An 18823-nucleotide genomic window follows, 5' to 3' on the forward strand; every position below is an offset into this window, starting at 1 on the left:
ATTCCCTCACTGGGCACACTGGCAACACGGGGAATCAATCCACTGAACTACTTTTTTTGCTCCGAGTTGAAATCAAGTTGTAACAAGAACCATGCCCTTAGACAGGTTCCTCTCCGTCAGCTTCCATTATTCAACCTCCACATCCTCAGAAGTGTGACAGGAGTGGAAGGTAATAGGTCTTTGCTTATTATGAGAGACACAGAACAAGAGAGGCGCTCACACCCACCGAGGGTAAGCACTGAGACGCCCGGGCGGAGCCTTCCCGGGAGGAGAGGGGCAGCGTGGGTAACCAGAGGCACCCCACTGGCTCTGGGCGTGAGTCAAGGTGAAAAAGCTTTAAGGACAGCTTTGAAGGACCGGTGGGAGCTGGCTTGGCGGCTTCAAGAGAGGATTGCAGTTACAGAAAAAGGCTTGCCCTCTGTTCTCCACCAAGACAGTTCCTTGACCTGAGGTACAGCCCTGAGAAGGAAACTGGGAAACTGGGATTTTAAAAAGGGGAGCCGGGAATACTGAGGATGATGATGGCTTAATATTTCGTGAGCCGCCAGGTTTTTCCAGGCACTGTGCCGAGTGCCTCCTGAGCTCTCTTCCCATACTGACCTCACCACAATCCTATGAAGTAGGCTCTATTTTTAGCCTCGTTGCACATGAGAAGTTACTGTTCAAAGAAGTTACAAGGTGGCATCCCTGGGATGTGAACCAACATTCCAGTTTAGAGCCTGAATTGCTAATGATCTCCCAAGAGCCTCAAGACTACCCCAGTGATCCGCGGCCTCCTGATCCAACGTTTCACTCCAGCTTTGAAGAGGAAAGTTGTGCAGGAAGCAGAGAGGTGTGTCTAACAGAGGGAGGCTCCCCTCCCCTCCGAAGTCTGGGCGGGGTGGTGGAGGAGCAGTAGGTGCCATACCTTATAGGCACATTTATATAACACTCGGGTCCTGGTCAGCACAGCGAGGAACTGTCTTCCCAGGCCCTGCACTCACACCCCAGCAACACGGTGCAATTCTACCCCCGAAAGGCGGCTGTCGGTGGGGGACACACGTTCAAATACGATTTCTGTATGATTTGTTCTGACTTTTCTCCAGGACCATTTCTAGTTCAGTGACTCAATAAAAATCAATCACCCAGTAGAAATACAGTGGAATCCTAAATTTAGTCTTCATGGACAGAAATACTCTATTAGTATTGAGAAATCCAGTTTCAAGGAAAACACCATTTCCCCCAAAGTTCAGTAACACAATCTAGACGACTCAACGGAATGACGGTGTTCACCTGCCCCAAATTTAGACTCTGTCCGTATTTAGAAGGCAAATCGTTAGCATAATGTTTTTATTCTTACCACTCGATTCTAAAATTGTTGGCGTCTGGGGGTCCAGCTCAGGTTAGTGGGTTGCTGGTCTGAATACACAAATTAATCCGCCTGCTGTGGATTGGCAAAGAGCCGGGTTTAAGGCAGCATGGGGGCACGGGGGCAATGGGGAGCAGAGAACGGTGCCCTTGGGAGCCACTATATCACACTATTTTTAGGGTGACCTCTGCAGATGACCTCTGATGGCCAGGTCTCTGCTTACAACCAGGGCACACTGGTGACTGGCTTGCAGAATACTCACTGAGACTGTCTCTCCAGATCCCTCCCCCAGCAGCTGCTGGAAGCCCCTCTGAAACCCGCCCACAGCCTCACCCTAGGAGGCAAATGAAACTCACTCCGACAGATTGTAATTCAGCTAGCCCCAAACAGCTCTACACTGGAACTCGGAACGAAGTCCTCATGAGAACTTTTCTAATTAAATGGGCTTAAATGAAGGCTTAATGTTCAAATCACAACTTGTTCATAGAAACCCAAACACGCGTGGTGCCAGGTGGTACTTTATGCGACCTCCACACCGCGCCGAGTGCACAAAGGGGTTTTTGTTGGGCTACAGTGTTTTCTCTAACAACAGGAGGACAAAGCTGCCCGTGTCAGGCCTGCTGGCCTTTCGAGGCCAGTATCTGTGTACTACTCCCTAGCCAGTAGCTCCTGCGACAGATCAGCACTCAGGGGCGAGGGGCCCAGACAAGGAGCTTGCAAACTACGAACTCACATCTAGCAGGAGCTTTGCAGCGTGTTCATCAACTTCATCAAAATCACACAGCCCTTTGGCAACAGAGTTGTACACACGCTCTTTTGGCGAAGCCAGGTGAACCCGACCTCTACCACACCTGTGGAGCTCAGGGCTGCCCCGACCAGCCATAGCAGAACTCGCATCACCTGGAAGTTGTTCAAATAAAGGCCTCAGCCACCTCCCCCAGGACTCAAAGAATCAGCATCCTCAGGATGGACTCGGCCAGTCTGCATTCTAATAAATCTGCTGGTTAACCCTAACGCGTGCCAACATCTGAGAGCTAATGCACTTATCATGATGCCCTCTAAAATCAAGCTCTGCAAGCAACTGAAGAAGAAACCCAAATCCAATAAAGGTGGTTGAAGAAGACTGTCTGGGTGGGACACGGCAAAGATTCTTGTCCACTGATGGGCACGAGGTGGTGGAGATGAATTTGATTGAGTGCCATGAGTCATTTGGGCAGTAAAATGAACTTTTTTCCTTGTCAAGATAGAACAGGAAGAAGAAAAAAAATCAAAAATATATTAGATATCTATTTTCCAAGAAAATGACTAAAGCCAAAGCGATTTTCTATTTTAATAATTTTGCTAGGTTATTAGGTATGTTGCTTGTACATTTCATGAACTAGCCTAGTGAAATAAGGTTTAGGAGTCTGTTTCCTCAGAAAGAATACATAATACATCTCACTTGTCAGTAATATGATTCCCCTAAACACTCTGTTAAATGTACGTGAGCTGATGCATTAATCTACCGCCTGACTTGAGCTGGGTTATTTTTAAAAATTTTGAACTTTATCTGTTGTTTCCAGGTCTCCTTGCCTAGAAGAGATTTCATTGGTGATTATATAGAAGAATGCTGACATATTATTCTTTGGGCTTCCCAAGTCTGCTTATTTATGAGCATTTATGAGCCAGTGGGAAATGCTTCCGGGTGACCGATACCAGATTGGTTTTGTGAGAGTTGATTCAGAATCTGACATCCAGTAACAGAAGGTAATACAAACCATCACATTAAAACTAAATGTTATCACGTTTATTTAGAATTTAGTTTGCTTGCGGTTATAATCTCACAGAAAAAAAATATTATTGACATCAAGTTAATTGCAGCAAATTTTATCCCAACAGGCATCTGTCCACTTCAAAAATTACAAACAAACATTCTTTATTCGGGAAACTGTATTTTTGAAAGTTTATCAAAATTAATTTACAAATTACTAATAACTAAAAAAGTATGATTTCCACCACAGTGTTGGAGACTAAAAACAAAATTTTTATCAAGGACAACCTGACATGTATATACTACAAACACAAAATTGCATTATAAAATTAAGAAGTTAATGAAGTAAAAGACACACTTGACCTAAGGTAAAAATACTTAATTTACAAGTCACTATAGAGTACAACAAAAGAAACAAAAATGAGAACATATAAATTCAGTTTTTAAGGATTTTGAGACTCTTAAACTTATATTTTAATATTTTGTTCATATATAGCCAAGAGTAACAGAGAAAGCCAACCTAGGGTCAATCCAAAATTCTGCAGGAGAAACATCAACCAGGGTCGCCGTGTTTGAACATGAGTCATTTCAGGAAGCTAAAAAAAGAATAAAAAACCAGAATAAGATCCAGATATATTCACTGCTGGGAAAAGTTTGGTGGGAAAACATGAGAGACTGTTATTCAGAACTTAATAACCTTTAAAATTCCCCAAACAATTGCAAAATGCTTAATACCTACTCTTACCAAAATTTTACAAAGTAAGATAAATTAAGCCATTTGATTGCGGCAGAAGAATCTTAGTGTTGCAGAAGTCCTAAAATGGCATGGTTACCAACTGAAAGCAAACCCAACTCTTCATACTTTTGTTTTTAGAAAATTCTTACATGTGAAATAGATAATAGATGGAAGATATTATTTTTTACTGTTCTGGTACATTTATGAATCCACTAACTACACTGGTTATGACAAAGCATATATTTGTTTTGTTTTCAAAGAGATGACCCAAGGTCTTCCTGACCTTTAGAACAATCAAGTTGTTGTCTCCTAACGACATATTTTCTTCTCAGAGAGACAAGTGACCATCCTTTTCTATCTGTGAAATGCCACACCACTACTGGAAGGCAGATGTTCACTCGAGCATCTTTGTGACATGCCTCAGCATGATTTTGTTTCACATTCTTTTGAATCCCTCATCTTGAGAAGGTAAGTATCTCTCTCTCATACCATAGTCATTTCCATTGGAGAATAGTCTCAGACCAAGAGACTTCACCTTGGCGTTGGTGACATTTTGGGCTGAAAGATTCTTGGTTGTGGAGACCCTTCTGTGTGCTGAACCGTTTCCCAGCATCCCTGTCATCTACGCACTAGAGGTCAGTTGTCCCTCTGCCCCCAATAGTGACAATCAAAAATAAATGTCTCCAGATGTTGTCAAATGTCCCTTGCGGGGGGGGGGGGGGAGGGTATGGGAGGGATGGTAAAAATCACCTCTGGTTGAGAAGTACTAGATTATTTTACCTAACAAAAAGAGGTTAAACTATAAAATATGCAAGGGTTTTAGAATTATGGCACCATAAAACAGGTTGACGTATTTTTTAACGTCCGTACAGGCACATCCGGAATGTCATGTTTGGGTGCACCTGAGATGGCTGTTTCTCCAATTTAATTAGCTCACTGACGGAAGGAGGGTGAGGGTGACTGCAGCCCTCTGCCTCCTACCCCAGCACGGAGCCGTGGGCTCAAAGGCAAACCACGACCCCGAACTGCTCTCCTGGCTGGGTAGCCTCCAACTATGCGTCCTTTTGGTGTTTTTCTGAAGCATGTATTTATGCATTATTATTATTTTTAGGTGTGTCGTGTAGGCCTTCTGTGGGAGAGAGTTTCTGCTGTCTTTAAACATGAGGTTAATTAGCCACGCTGCTCTAGAGAAACCCTGTATGGTTCGTTATCTATTATAAATTTAAAATGACATTTTGAAAATCCATAGAATTCATTTGTTCTCAAAGAGTTTGCCACTGATAGTATTTTTTTTAATTGATTTTAGAGAGGGGAAGGAAGAGACACAGAGAGAAACATATTTGTTGTTCCACTTATTTACACATTTATTGGTTGATTCTTGTATGTGCTTGAACTGGGGATTGAACCTGCAAACTTGGAGTGGCAGAATGATGCTCTAACCGACTGAGCTACTGGGCCAGGGTGATAGTATTTTTGAGGGCTTATCAAAATATATCATTGTTTACTCCCAGGCCAGACAACATAGGCAACTGGTTTCCTTCTGTCCAGGTCATTTGTATCTCAGACTATGTTCTGAGACACATTTATGCCATCCCAGGACAAGTAAGGGCTCAAATTTTAACCTGATTCCAAATATTGGAATAGGACCTTTTTTTTTTTTTTATGAATTTTTTTTATTTTTTTATTTTTTTGTTACAGATATTTTACCTTTTTACCCCATTGGCACCCCCCACCCCACCCCCCCTCCACCCTGTCCCCGGCTTAGTTGTCCATGTCCATTGGTCATGCATACATGCATATAAGTTCTGTGGTTTATCTCTTCCCACCCCCCACCCCCCATCCCCTCTTCTGAGGGATGTCAGTCTGTGCCCTACTTCCATGTGTCTGGGTCTACTGTGGAATAGGACATTTTATACTTCTCTCTTCTTCTTGTTTTTCACACAAAATAATCATATTCATTTATACGAAGGGGCTGAATTAACGGCTCATCCTGCCGCCACTGTCTCGACTGCCACCTAACTGTTGTTCGTCTTTGACAAAATAGTACAAGTAGTTGCTGGAAAGATTTCTTAGCAAATACTCATAAAATAGGATCATTTACTGGACCAGCACAATTGTTTTGAGTGAGTTGTGGAGAAAAATACTTCAGACAAGGTATAAGCATGATGGTGTAAATGGTTCTGGTTTAATAGATAGAACTTGAAATGAATTTTCAAACCTTTAATGTTTCAGTGAACCTACATTTTGGTTATTATTATTATTATTATTATTATTATTATTTGCCTCTTATTTATTTATTTATTTTTTTTTCTAACTTTTTTGGTACATGCCCCTAGCAGGAACCGAACCCAGGACTCTCTAGTCTGCAGGCCGACGCTCCAACCGCTGAGCCAAACTGGCCAGGGCTGAACCTACGTTTAGTAAGCTCACTTTTTAATTTCCCTCTTTGCCTCAAGCATCCACTCAGGGTATGTGGTTGGGAAGAAGCAGGTCTTGATTAGGGTAGGTTTGATAGTCAAAAAATTTTAGGTACAAGAAAACACAGAGATAGAATTAGTGTCTAGAGAATTTCTACAAATCTCAATCAGTTTCTGTACCCAAAGAAATCCAAAAGTGCCACAATACTTTTTCAAATTGCTTGATCTACTATTTCTCTCACTAGCCGAAGCTTTTAGAGCTGCTATTTGCATGTCTCTGCCAATGGCCCCCCTCCCAGCGACCACAACAATAACCCTTTATTGAGTACACAGATGGCATCGCCCACAGGAAACCACTGTGAGCATTCCACAGCCCCAGGAACCACCATTCACGTGAAATGCAATGTCTTTTGTGGGGCTCTGTGACAGGTTCCCTGCTTTTTCTTTCTTGACCCAAAATAACTGGCTCTATGATGACCTGACATCCGTTCAGGTGTGCCTTCCAGCACCTCTCGTTTCTCTCATTTTAAATTTTTAGGCTGAATTCTCTGGCTGAAGGTCTAATGCAGTGTGTACTTTCACGTACATCCATTTTATCATGCCCTTTCTTATATCCACACACCTCCTATTTTCTTCTCATACTCCTGAAAGTGGTAAAATTACTAACTCATTATGGCTATGAGGAAATACTGGCTTAGGGAGGAAAATGACTTATCCAAAGTCACACAGATGTGATGTCAGAACTAGGAAACAAGCCAGGTGACCTCATTTCTACTGAGCACATACAAAGATTTACAAAGACCAGCTCTTTATGTGAATTCATCTCTTTCTATTTTCACCCATACATTTCTACTTAATTTTTAAAAAATGGAAACATGCAAACACTAAAAGTGCCCAATTAGGCATAAAACAGTCCCTGCATGTGATGAAAATACACAATATATAGATATTATGCTGCCTTTGTCATAAAAGGTGACATTACTGGTTCTGTTTTCAAGGCAGACGATATGCACTTGACTGAAGCTATAACAAGAGACTAACATTGTAAGCCTATAGAAGCAAATTCACATTTAAAAAAAAAAAGATTAAGGATGTTCTCATCCTAATGTTGGAACTTGAATCTTAACTTGGGTGGCCTATTTGAGCTTTCCGTGTCCACACATAAATAGGTTTGGTAAGAAAATCCAGCTTAGCTTGATTTTGAGATAATACTTGGCTTTCTTTTAGGTGATTATGGATGAACATATGAACCATAATATCTCTTGAGTTCATACCAAAATACCAGAGAGTCCTATAGAAATCCTTCCAAAAGATACAAATGTAAAATGCCAAAGCTCAAACCACATCTGATTACAGCATTTCATTTGTTTTGAATCCACCTATATATATTTTTTTATATTTCAGTCAGTAAATTTTGAAGGAAATAAAAGTCCAGATGAATTAACTTTAAGTGTATATATTTAAAAAATATTCTGTAGGAGGTTAAGCACCATCATTTTCCTTTGGCTTTCAAGAGAGAAATGTTCCTTCTTCCTCCAGGGCAATTAAATTTCTTTATTAAATAATTTTGCAGAACTTGATTTATACCCTAAGACCAGAAGGGGTGAAATGATGGATAGAGTATGTTGACATTGATGTAAAAGGTCAGGAAAAAAAAGAGAGAACAAATGTTAGCAAAACAGCCTTGCTTAAAGACAGAGCTAAGAGAAATGTTCTTGAGATTTCAGTCAGAAACTTGGAATCCTTGAAGTAAAAATGTAACTTTATTATTATTATATTTTACACTCACCCAAGGATATCTTTCTATTTATCTTTAGACAGAGTAGGAGGGAGGGATAGAGGGGGGAGAGAGAGAGAGAGAGAGAAACATTGATGAGAGAGACACAGCAACCGGTTGCCTCTCGTACAACCCCGACCAGGGGACGAACCTCAAGCAAAGTACGTGCCGTTGGCCAGAATCAAACCCGAGTCTCATTGGTCTGTGGGCCAACACTCTAACCGCTCAGCCAAACCGGCCAGGGCAGTAACCTTATTTTTTAATTCCATGCTTAGCAAGTTTCCCAACTCAAATCAGTGGACATCAAGATATTATAGTCAAAAAGTTGTAATTTTCTAGAAAAAAAAATTATCTAAAATGTAACCTTTTAACATGCCATTAAGTTATTTACTTCAATTTTGAATCAGGCACAAGAAACTTCTCGAGATGCAGCAAGTCTACATATTGACTGTGACTTGACTACCGATAATGGTTCCTGCAAGTTCTGTTAATAAAGTGAGATGTAGTTATGATGGTCAACTGCTAATTAGGATTTCTGGACATTTGAGAAAATGACATTAAGTGTTTAAACTCAAGTCAGCCCCCATAAATGTATTCTCAGTCATGAAGCTTTGACGTGAACGCTCACAGAGAATGTTAGCACACATCAGGAGAGAACATGGATGAATATTAACATCATGTATCCTGTAAGAAATATATACCAGGGAGGACTCATCACAGAGAAGAGTGGTCTAGAAAACATCTCCTGGAACAAAGATTTTTGTCTCTCCTTCTTTTACACCTAAGCTTCAGACTCTTCTGCCATGCAAAACCTTCTCTTTTTATTTCCACCTGTAATCTGAAACTGGCTTCTTCTTGGTGTCATTAAATACCTATTACTAGATATTTCAACATTTACCTTTGGTATGGTTCATAAATGTACATAATGAAAAAAAAAAAAAAAGCTCAGCGCTCAATGCTTCTAAAATATACTAACAATTTCAAAGGCCTGTCATTATTAAAAATTTATAATTCAGATATAGAAAGTCAACATTAATTTATTGAAGACATTTGGTGATGTCTCTTATGAAGATAAAATTGTAATTCCAGTGTTTGTTCCCTCTTAGGAAAGTGTAGCTTTTGACATCATCAACTTTCTAGAGAAATTATTTTCTTTTCTATTCATGAAGCTCACTTGACAAATGATTTATGCCATCTTCTTTTCAGAGGGACCCAAAGTCCTTTGTGCATGAGGAGTCAGGTATACATTTGCATTTGATAAGATGAATCTTGCTTGTCCCTAAAAAAATATGATGAAAAAAAACTCAAACTTATTTTGTAGGACATCCTAATTATGCTTAATTGGGAGCACACACTTTGTGGGCTGCTCTGACTCCATTACATTTGTAAATGGCTTCATTTTGTCCTTGCAAAAGACACATAGCTGAGAACAAAATGGCAAGTTGTTAGTGAAAGTCACCATTTGGCCTGAAATTATCTGTTTGCATGTGCAAATTGTACACTTTAAAGTTGAGTATCAGCCCTGGCCGGTTTGGCTCAGCGGTTGGAGCGTTGGCCTGCGGTACAGAGAGACCCGGGTTCGGTTTCCGCTAAGGGCACGTACCTCGGTTGCAGTTTGTCCCCAGCCCTGGTTGATCGTGCAGATGGCAGCCACTCAATGTGTCCCTTCACATCGATGTTTCTCTCTCTCTTCCTCTCTCTCCTTCCTGCTCTATCTGATCAAAAAATGGAAAAATGTCCTCGAGTGAGGATAAAAAAAAAAAAAAAAAAAGTTGAGTATCAAAGACTTGCAGTTGCAGGTGTGGCACATAAGAAGATTAGAATTCTGCCAGTGTGTCAGATCGACAAGTAAAAAGCTGGGCAAACTGAAAAATTAACACCTCTTCTTAGATATGTCAAGTCACAGGGCAAACTGTTCGCCCAGACACTGAAGAGAAAGACAGGTAGAAAGAAAGAATATCACTTACTAGAGCAGATTTTTTCCAAATTAATGTGAGACATCAAACCACAGATCCAGGAAGATCAGAAAACATCAAGCAGGATGAATGTCAAAACCCTACATATAGGCATATCATTTCCAAACTTCAGAAAATCAAAGATTTTTTTAAAATCTTGAAGTATGCTAGAAGGAAAAAAAAAACCTTAGCTGGAGAAGAGCAAGGATAATAATTATATCTAAATTCTCCTCAGAAACTATGAACAAAAAGACTGAAGTGAAATACTTAGTGTTGAGAGAGATAAACTACCAACCTAGAATTCTGTACCCTCAAAATTATCCTTCAAAGGTGAAAAGAAAATAAAGACATTCTCAAACAAAAAGTGAGGGAATTTGTTGCCAGTTAGACCATCCTTGCAGAAAATGTTAAAAGAAGTTCTTCAGATAGAGGAAAATAATATAGGTCAGAAGCTGGGATGTACATAAAGGAAGAACATCAGAAAATGAATAAGTATTTTCTTACCCTTAATTGATCTAACAAATTTGTCCAAAATAACAGCAACAATGCATTTGATTACACAGGCTTATGTGTGTGCATGCACTCATGTATAGCAAAGTGAATGACAGCAATGACATGAGGAACAGAAAGGATGAATTAGGAATATTTTCCTATTACAAGGTGCTTTATCCATGGAAAATAGTGTTATGTGAAAGTGACATGGATCAGTTGTATGTATGTTGAAAACTCTAGGGCAACTATTTAAAAAACTAAAAAGGGAAATATAATTAATATACTAAGAAAGAAAACAAAATGGAATAATATAATGCTCAATTAAAACCATAAGACAGAAAAGGTGTGGATGATAACATCAGCAACAAAGAACAAGGGCAAAATTATAAACTAACAAACACGGCAGATATTTATCCAACGATATCAGTAATCACTCTAAATGTCAATGGTCTAAATATACTAATCAAGATACTTTTCAGAGTGGATAAAAAACAAGACCCAACTATATGCTGTTTACAAGAAACCTGCTTTTAAATACATATAGATTAAAAGTAAAGGAATGGAGGAAGATATATCACACTAACACCAATCAAAAGTAAGTGAAAGTACCTACATTAATTTCCAAGAGAGCGGTTATCAGGGATAAAGATGGACATTAGCTAAAGATAAAAGACTCAATACTTCCAATAATCTTTCATGTGTATGTTCCTAACAACAGAGCCTCAAAATATATGGGGCAAAACTAATAGAACTGCAAGGAGAATAAGATGGATGGTTGGAGACTCTATCATCTCTCTATTAGAAATGGATAGACTCAGAAGATGAAAAATCAGTAACATCACAGTTGAACTGAGGAGCATCATCAACCAACTGGAGATAATTGACATAGATAAGCTACTTCAGCCCAATAACAGCATAATTAACATTCTTCTCAAGCTCACATTAAACACGCACCTCAATAGACCACACTGTGGCCATAAAACACACCCTAATGAATTTAAAAGAAAAGAAATTGTATAATGTCTTCTCTTATATAGCAATGGAATTAAACTGAAAACCAGTGACGAGAAGTCAGCTGGAAAATCCCAAATACACAGAGATTAAATGACACAGTTCTAAATAATACAAAGATCAAAGAAGAAACTTCAAGATAAATTTTAAAATATTTTGAACTAAATGAAAATGAAGATGCAATTATCAAAGTTTGGGGGATGCAGCAAAAGCAGTGTTTAGAGAAAAATAGAAGAAATAAAGAAAGATCTAAAAATCAATAATCTAAGCTTCCACCTCAGGAAACTAGAAGAAGAGAAAATAAAATCCAAAGTAAGGAGAAGAAAAAATATAAATTAAAGCAGAAATTGACAAAATTGAAAACAGTAAATCAATAAAAAAAAATCGACAAAACCAAAACCTGATTCTGTGAAAAGATCAATAAAATCAATGAGCCTCTACCCAGCCTAAGGAAAAAAGACAGAAGACACAAATTCTTTATATCAGAAATGAAAGCAGGGACTTCATTTACAATTTCCATGCACAATAAAAGCATAATAAAGAAACATTATAAACAGTTCTGTGCCCCCAAATTTGATAACCTAGATAAAATGCACCAATTCCTTGAAAGATATAATCTGCCAAAACTCACACAAGAACAAGTAGACAATCTGAACAAGTCTATATCTATAAAATAAATTAAATAACCTTTCAAAACGAAGAACACCAGGCACAGATGGGTTTGCTAGTAAATCCTACCAAACTAACAAGAAATTATGCCAATTTCCTACAATCTTTCAGAAAATAGAAGCAGAGAAAATACATTGTTCTATAAGGCCAGTTTTGTCTTTTTTTTTTTTTTTTTCCTTTATTGATTTAAGAGATGGAGGAAGGGAGAGGGAGAGAGAGAGATGGAAACATCGATGAGAAAGAACATCAATTGGCCGCCTCCTGCATGCCCCAGGTTGTGGGCATGTGCTCTGACCAGGAATCGAACTGGTGACCTCTTGGTGGATGGGTCAATGCCCAACCACTGAGCCACACTGGCTGGGCAAAGCCAGTTTTGTCTTAATAACAAACCTAGACAAAGATATTACAAGAAAACTACAGACCAATATCTTTCATGTACAGAGATGCAAAAAATTCAACAAAATAGTAGCAAATCAAATAAAAAATTATACACCACAAACGACTGGGATTTCCCCCAGGTATACAAGGCTGATTTAACACTCAAAGTTAATTAATACAATCTAGACTACCACATCAACAAGCTAAAGAAGAAAAATCACATGATCATATCAATCAATGCATTAAAAGCATTGACAAAATCCAACACACATCATAATAAAAAACTCCCAGAAAACAAGGAATAGAGAGAAACTTACACACATTCATAAAGGGGAGGAGAGGGGAGGGGAGGGGCGGGGAGGGGAAAAGAAAGGCTGGGGAGGAGAAGTTAGGGTGTGTTTTCTGTTCGCATCATATTTTATTATTAATAATAAGACCCTCAACACAGATTGAGGTATTGACTCAACAATATCCTGAAATTGGGAGATTTGTTCCTGCTGACACAGGTAGGGCCTACTTTGAATTTAGGTCTTTTTAAATTAGCATTTGTGTTTACGGAACAGCTTAATACAGCAATCTTAAATTTTTTTATCAACCAAATAAGCAAATACCACAGTTCTTGATGTATCTGAATTTGTCAAACTAGAGGCTTATTTTTAAGTTATTTATTAAAATTCATCATTAGATATTTTGTTGAGTATTTAAATACAAGATATTATAGGTTTCTAAATTCTCAGTGGTATCCTCCCAAAGGAATTCATGAAGAAGTTTGCAGATGACAGTACTGCTGGTGGAAATGCAGAGTGCTGCAGCCACTATGGAAAACAACATGGTGTTTCCTCAGAACGTTAAAAATGGAACTGTCATTTGACCCAGTGATCCCACTTCTTAGAATATATCCTAAGAAGCCTGAAACACCAATCAGGAAGAATACATGTACCCTCATGTTCATAGCACCACTATCTACAATAGCTAAGATCTGGAAACAGCCCAAGTGTCCATCAGTAGATGAGTGGATTAAAAAGCTGTGGTACATTTACACAATGGAATGCTATGTAGCTATAAGAAAGAAAGATCTCTTATCCTCTGAAATGGCATGAAAGGACCTGAAGAATGTTATGCTAAACAAAATAAGCTAGTCAGAGAAAGACAAATATCACATGATCTCACTTATTTATGAATCATAATGAACAAAATAAGCTGTCAACGAAAAGAAATCCAGAATCATGGAAGTAGGGAGCAGACTGACAGATCTCAGAGGGATCAGGGTGGGAGGGGTGGGAAGAGATAAACCAAAGAATTTATATGCATATATGCACAACCAATGGACACAGACATTAGGCTAGGGAAAGCAGGAGTAGATGAGATCAGGAAGGAGGGGGTCAAGGAGAAAAAAGGGGGACATCTGTGGTACTTTCAACAATAAAAAAAAACAGAACAAGAAATTTACAGATGATAAATGAAATTTTCTTTTTTGAAAACTGAGCTATGAGACACAGACTTCCGGTCAAGATGGCGGGTAGGTAAAGGCGGTATCACGTCCTCCCACAACCACATCAAAGTTACAACTAAACTACAGAACAACCATCATTCAAAACCGCCTGAAATCAAGCTGAATGGAAGTCCTACAACTACGGAATTAAAGCAGCAGCCACATCCAGACTGGTAGGAGGGGCGGAGGCGGACGGGCTGGTCCCACACCCACGTGTGGCAGATAAAAATCAGGAGGACACCTCGGCTGGGAAGGTCCTTCCTGAGGACTGAGGGGTCCCCGTCCCACACCAGGCACCCTGCTCAGGGTTCCAGTGCCAGGAAGAGAGTCCCCATAACTTCTGGCTGGAAAAACCAGCGGAAACTGAGGCTCAGGGAGGCTGAGGCGGCTGGAGCCCCAAGCAGCTCCTTAAAGGGCCCGCACACGGACTTATCAGACTCTCTCCCTCTAAGCTTGAAGGGGAGGCAGCTCGAGGGGCGCCGGAGACACACAGGGAAGAACTGAGCTGTTTGGCACTGGAGTGAGGGCTGGAGAGGGGGCTTTCTCCAGGACAGACGTGCTGTCAGAGGCCTTTGTTCCTTTGGTGAGCCCTTCCCTGGGGCAGCAGAAAGCCTCCATATCTGGGACTCCAGCAACCTGGCTCACACTGGTAGCCCCGCCCTTCTGACTCCCTGAGGCCCCGCCCCATCCAACTTTCAGGCCCACCCAAGCTGTTGCCAGTTGCTTAACCATAGGATTGGCCTGTCTTGGATCCTGCTTCAGGTTTTCCTAAATTCTTTCAAACAAGCAGTATCTGGTCTCAGCTAGCTCCATACCTCTTGCTAAGTAATACACAGAAACAAACAGAGTGAGGCAGCCAAAATGAGGAGACAAAGAAACAGGTCCCAAATGAAAGAACAGAACAAAACTCCAGGAAAAGAACTAAGCGAAATGGAGATAAGCAACCTAACATATGCGGAGTTCAAAAACAGATGCGGAGCTTATAAGGATGCTCAATGAACTTAGTGAGGGCCTCAAGAGCATTAAAAACGACCAGTCAGAAATGAAGGAGGCACAGTCAGAAATTAAGGAAGCACTAACTGAAATAAAGAATAATTTACACAGATTCAATAGTAGAGTAGGTAAAGCCAAGAAGCAAACCATTGGTTTGGAATACAAGAAAGCAAAAAGCACCCAATCAGAACAGCAAAAAGAAAAAGAATCCAAAAAAATGAGGATAGTGTAAGGAGCCTCTGGGACAACTTCAAGCGTGCCAACATTCGCATCCTGGGGGTGCCAGAAGAAGAAGAGTGAGAACAAGGAGTTGGAAGCCTATTTGAAACAATAATGGCAGAAAACTTCCCTAACTTGGTGAAGGAAACAAACATACAAGTCCAGGAAGCACAGAGAGTCCCAAACAAGATGAACCCCACGAGGCCCACACCAAGACACATCATCATCAAAATGCAAAAGGTTCAAGACAAAGAGAGAATCTTAAAAGCAACAAGAGAAAAGCAGTTAGTCACTTACAAGACAGTTCTCATAAGACTGTCAGCTGATTTCTCAAAAGAAACTTTGCAGGTCAGAAGGGAGTGGCAAGACATATTCAGAGTGATGAGAAGCAAGAACCTACAACCAAGATTACTCTATCCTGCAAAGCTGTCATTTAGAATCGATGGCCATATAAAGAGTTTGCCAGACAAGAAAAAGTTAAGAGTTCATCACCACCAAACCATTATTATATGAAATGTTGAAGGGTCTTTTTTAAGAAAAAGATAAAATATATGAACAAACAAAACGTCAATGAATACATATCTATTGACAATTGAATCTACAAACAAAATGGACAGGTAGAACAGAAACATTCTCATAGATACAGAGAACATTTTGTTGGTTGCCAGATGGGAGGGGGTTTGGGGGAATGGGTGAAAAAGGTGAAGGGATTAAGAAGAACAAATTGATTGCTAGACTGAGCAACCTCAAAGAGAAGGGGGTTGGGGGGTGGGAAGAAATAAACCAAAGAACTTATATGCATAATCAATGGACACAGACAACAGTGTGGGAAAAAGCAGGAGGGAGGTGGGAGTGGGGAGGAGGGGGTCAATGGGGGAAAAATGAGGAATATCTGTAATACATTCAACAATAAATATTAAAAAGTTATAATAAAAGAAAAAGAAAACTGAGCTATGAGACAAAGACCACATTGTTTTCTTTCACAGTTAGGAGAGACAAAAATATTATCTGCTTTTCACTTGTCCTTAGTATTTGACCTCACTAATTTTTCCTTAGGGAAAGTGACTCAGAAAAAAATTGTACTTGTTTAGCTCAGCAAAAGGAGTCATCAGCCAGCTTTAGCATTTTCCTAAGAAATGGATCACTTTGGAAGATATGAGTGTGTGTGTGCGTGCGCGCATGCATAAGCATGACTTTAGCTACAGGAAAAGAGACATAATAGCAGGAATACACAAACATTTCTGGTGATCAATTTTTTGAAAGTATGGAGCTCAGTATTCATCCAAGTTGTGCTGTTGTGGCACAAGAGAACCGAGAGACCACCAGAGCCAAATTAAAGCCAAATAGAGAGCAAAGCCGGCTGGCAACTGACCTTGAGTTCTCGGAGACCAGCCCTGGGGCCTCCAAATGTTGTGGTGCCAACAGAGTCAAAGGAAGACCACTAGAAAACTGAAGTCCAAGTAAGGGCCAATTTGAACACCCCTGTGACAGTCTTCGGAATCAGCCTGGATATGCTTTATTACATGCCTTTCATACCTTACAGAAAATAGGATCTTCTTGATATAATGCCCAGGGCCACAGCAATGCTGTATGGAATCAGTTTGCCTTACAGATAACAGGAACACCCAGGCCCACCCAGGAACACCCAGGCACACGCAGGCCCACCCAGGCCCACTCAGGTACACCCAGGCCCATCCAGGCGCACCCAGGTATTTCAAGGTGCACTGGCTCACACTTAGCCCTGAGCTGCACAAACACAATGCAAGCCTGATTCCTTGAGATTGTGGGGAAGGTGGAGTCTCTGACTCAAGACTTCCAGGTTCTGTGGACTCTGTCAGACACGTAGCCGGCTCCCAACAATTTCTTGGTTCAGGGCATATTCCAATTTACTGAGGTTATTTTGACTAAACAGGTTCAGCTAGAGGGCATACAGTGACTCCCAATCATCAATTATGGGGCTATAAACATGCCAGCACAGTGTCCATTAATCATTTTCTCAGTAGAAAATAATCTAAGTGTAGGGCTTGACTAATTTTTAGAGAAAGAGAATAGAAATCTTCCAAAATTGTTGGTACGAATGATTCATTCTTTTTGCTCTTCTGAAGACAGCATTGTGAATGTTAAATGATATTAATTTTGTTTGTAAATGCTTGCCATTCTTTCTTCACAGCAAAGGGGTATTGGAAATGGTGTCATTGATTTTAAATACAATATATGTTAAAAGCAAATACATATAACAAGGATATTTTATTTTTCAAACAAAATACCCCCTTTCGATGGATTTTGTTTAAAGGGCATTAAATCTAGGTCCTGCCAAACTACAAAGAAAGGATAGCTTAGTAGTTTTTTGGATGGAGAAAGGGAGTCATTAACCAGAGACAACTTGTTGATCATAAATTATTGGCTGAATTGCTTTGGACTTATTTAAATTTCTCTGAGAAAGAAAGAATCAATCAAACAATAAATTGGGAGTTAAATTAATGGTGAAGAGGGAAGAGGATCAATGTCCTAAAAGTATAGAATCTATTTCAGTTTGATTTTACAGTCAGGTGATTAGGAGACGAAACCTAGATAGAAAGGCAGCTGTTTTATCAGTCAAGTTATGTTCTTTGCATCCAACTCACTATCTTGAAGCTGTTACATTTACTGAACTAAAACAATTGCAGAGAAGCCAATGGATGCTTCTCATCTGGACTAGTGATAATCCTATTTATTGTCTGGGTTTAATATTCAGATCTTATGTTTGTGTGTTCGGGTATATTGTAAAAGCAGAGAATCTTAAGTTCAGATTCAAAATACGCTTTGCACTACCTTTCATACTAGAAAAATTATCTGGAAATTGGGAAACGCTCCAGGCAGGCGAAGTCTAGCTGAGACTGTACTTGGAGAGGACACCTTCCAGAAGAGGGTAAGTAAGCAGACGCTCTAAGTGACTGTTCTTCCATCTGGCTCTCACCTCCCCCGTTATTATGTAAGTGAAACCAAGATTGCAGGAACATTAATAATAGGTTCAACGAGGAAGATAATTTTTACAAGAATATTCCAAAAAATACAGAGGGAATGGGGAAGACACTGGGAGAACTGTGTGGTGGTGGAGGCTGGAGATAATATTCTCAGCTGATCTGCCTTGACATGCACAGAGGGGACACCCGGATTTCGGTCTGTTTCTCTTGTTCTGGCATGAACTGGGGAGGCGCTTCCTTCTCCACTACCTACATCTCTGAGTTACAGCTCCTCCACCGTCCACTTCGGTGTTATTAACACATTAGATCCCGGCGGTTGTCCAGTTCCCCCGATTCTAGGGGCATCTTCAGTTACATTTATAGTGACAGCTCCTTGACGTTTCCATGGGCCCGTTGCTATGGAAACAGTATCACAGGATCTAAAACCCTTAGGAGAATTGTCTAAGGATTTGAAACTTGTCTCAGGTCCAAAATAAACCTTTCTTTGGCATAACCTATTTATATTTTTAATAAATCAATGTAGTCCTTAAATAACAAATCATGTTCCTTAAAAATAAAGTCTCTCTGCTTTAGAAACCACTTTCAGAGCTTGTCTTTTCCTCACATTTGAGAACTTTTTTAAC

General features: G+C 39.9%; 1 protein-coding gene across 4 annotated transcripts in view; it reads right to left on the bottom strand.

Moving 5' to 3' along the window:
- Nucleotides 1–3496: 3496 nt before the first annotated feature.
- SLC39A12 (solute carrier family 39 member 12) overlaps nt 3497–18823 on the bottom strand; it is a 77163-nt gene continuing 61836 nt past the window's right edge. For 2 of the 4 annotated variants that reach the window (XM_036268299.1, XM_036268296.1), the window contains one exon: nt 3497–3694. In XM_036268299.1, the coding sequence (XP_036124192.1) occupies nt 3566–3694 (129 nt within the window). In that variant the 3' untranslated portion in view covers nt 3497–3565. The remainder of the gene's footprint in view (nt 3695–18823) is intronic. The other 2 variants (XM_036268309.1, XM_036268303.1) reach the window with 1 other exon arrangement.

This window comes from Molossus molossus, unplaced genomic scaffold (genome assembly GCF_014108415.1).
Source record: "Molossus molossus isolate mMolMol1 unplaced genomic scaffold, mMolMol1.p scaffold_m16_p_1, whole genome shotgun sequence".
In the NCBI taxonomy this organism is placed as follows: Eukaryota; Metazoa; Chordata; class Mammalia; order Chiroptera; family Molossidae; genus Molossus; species Molossus molossus.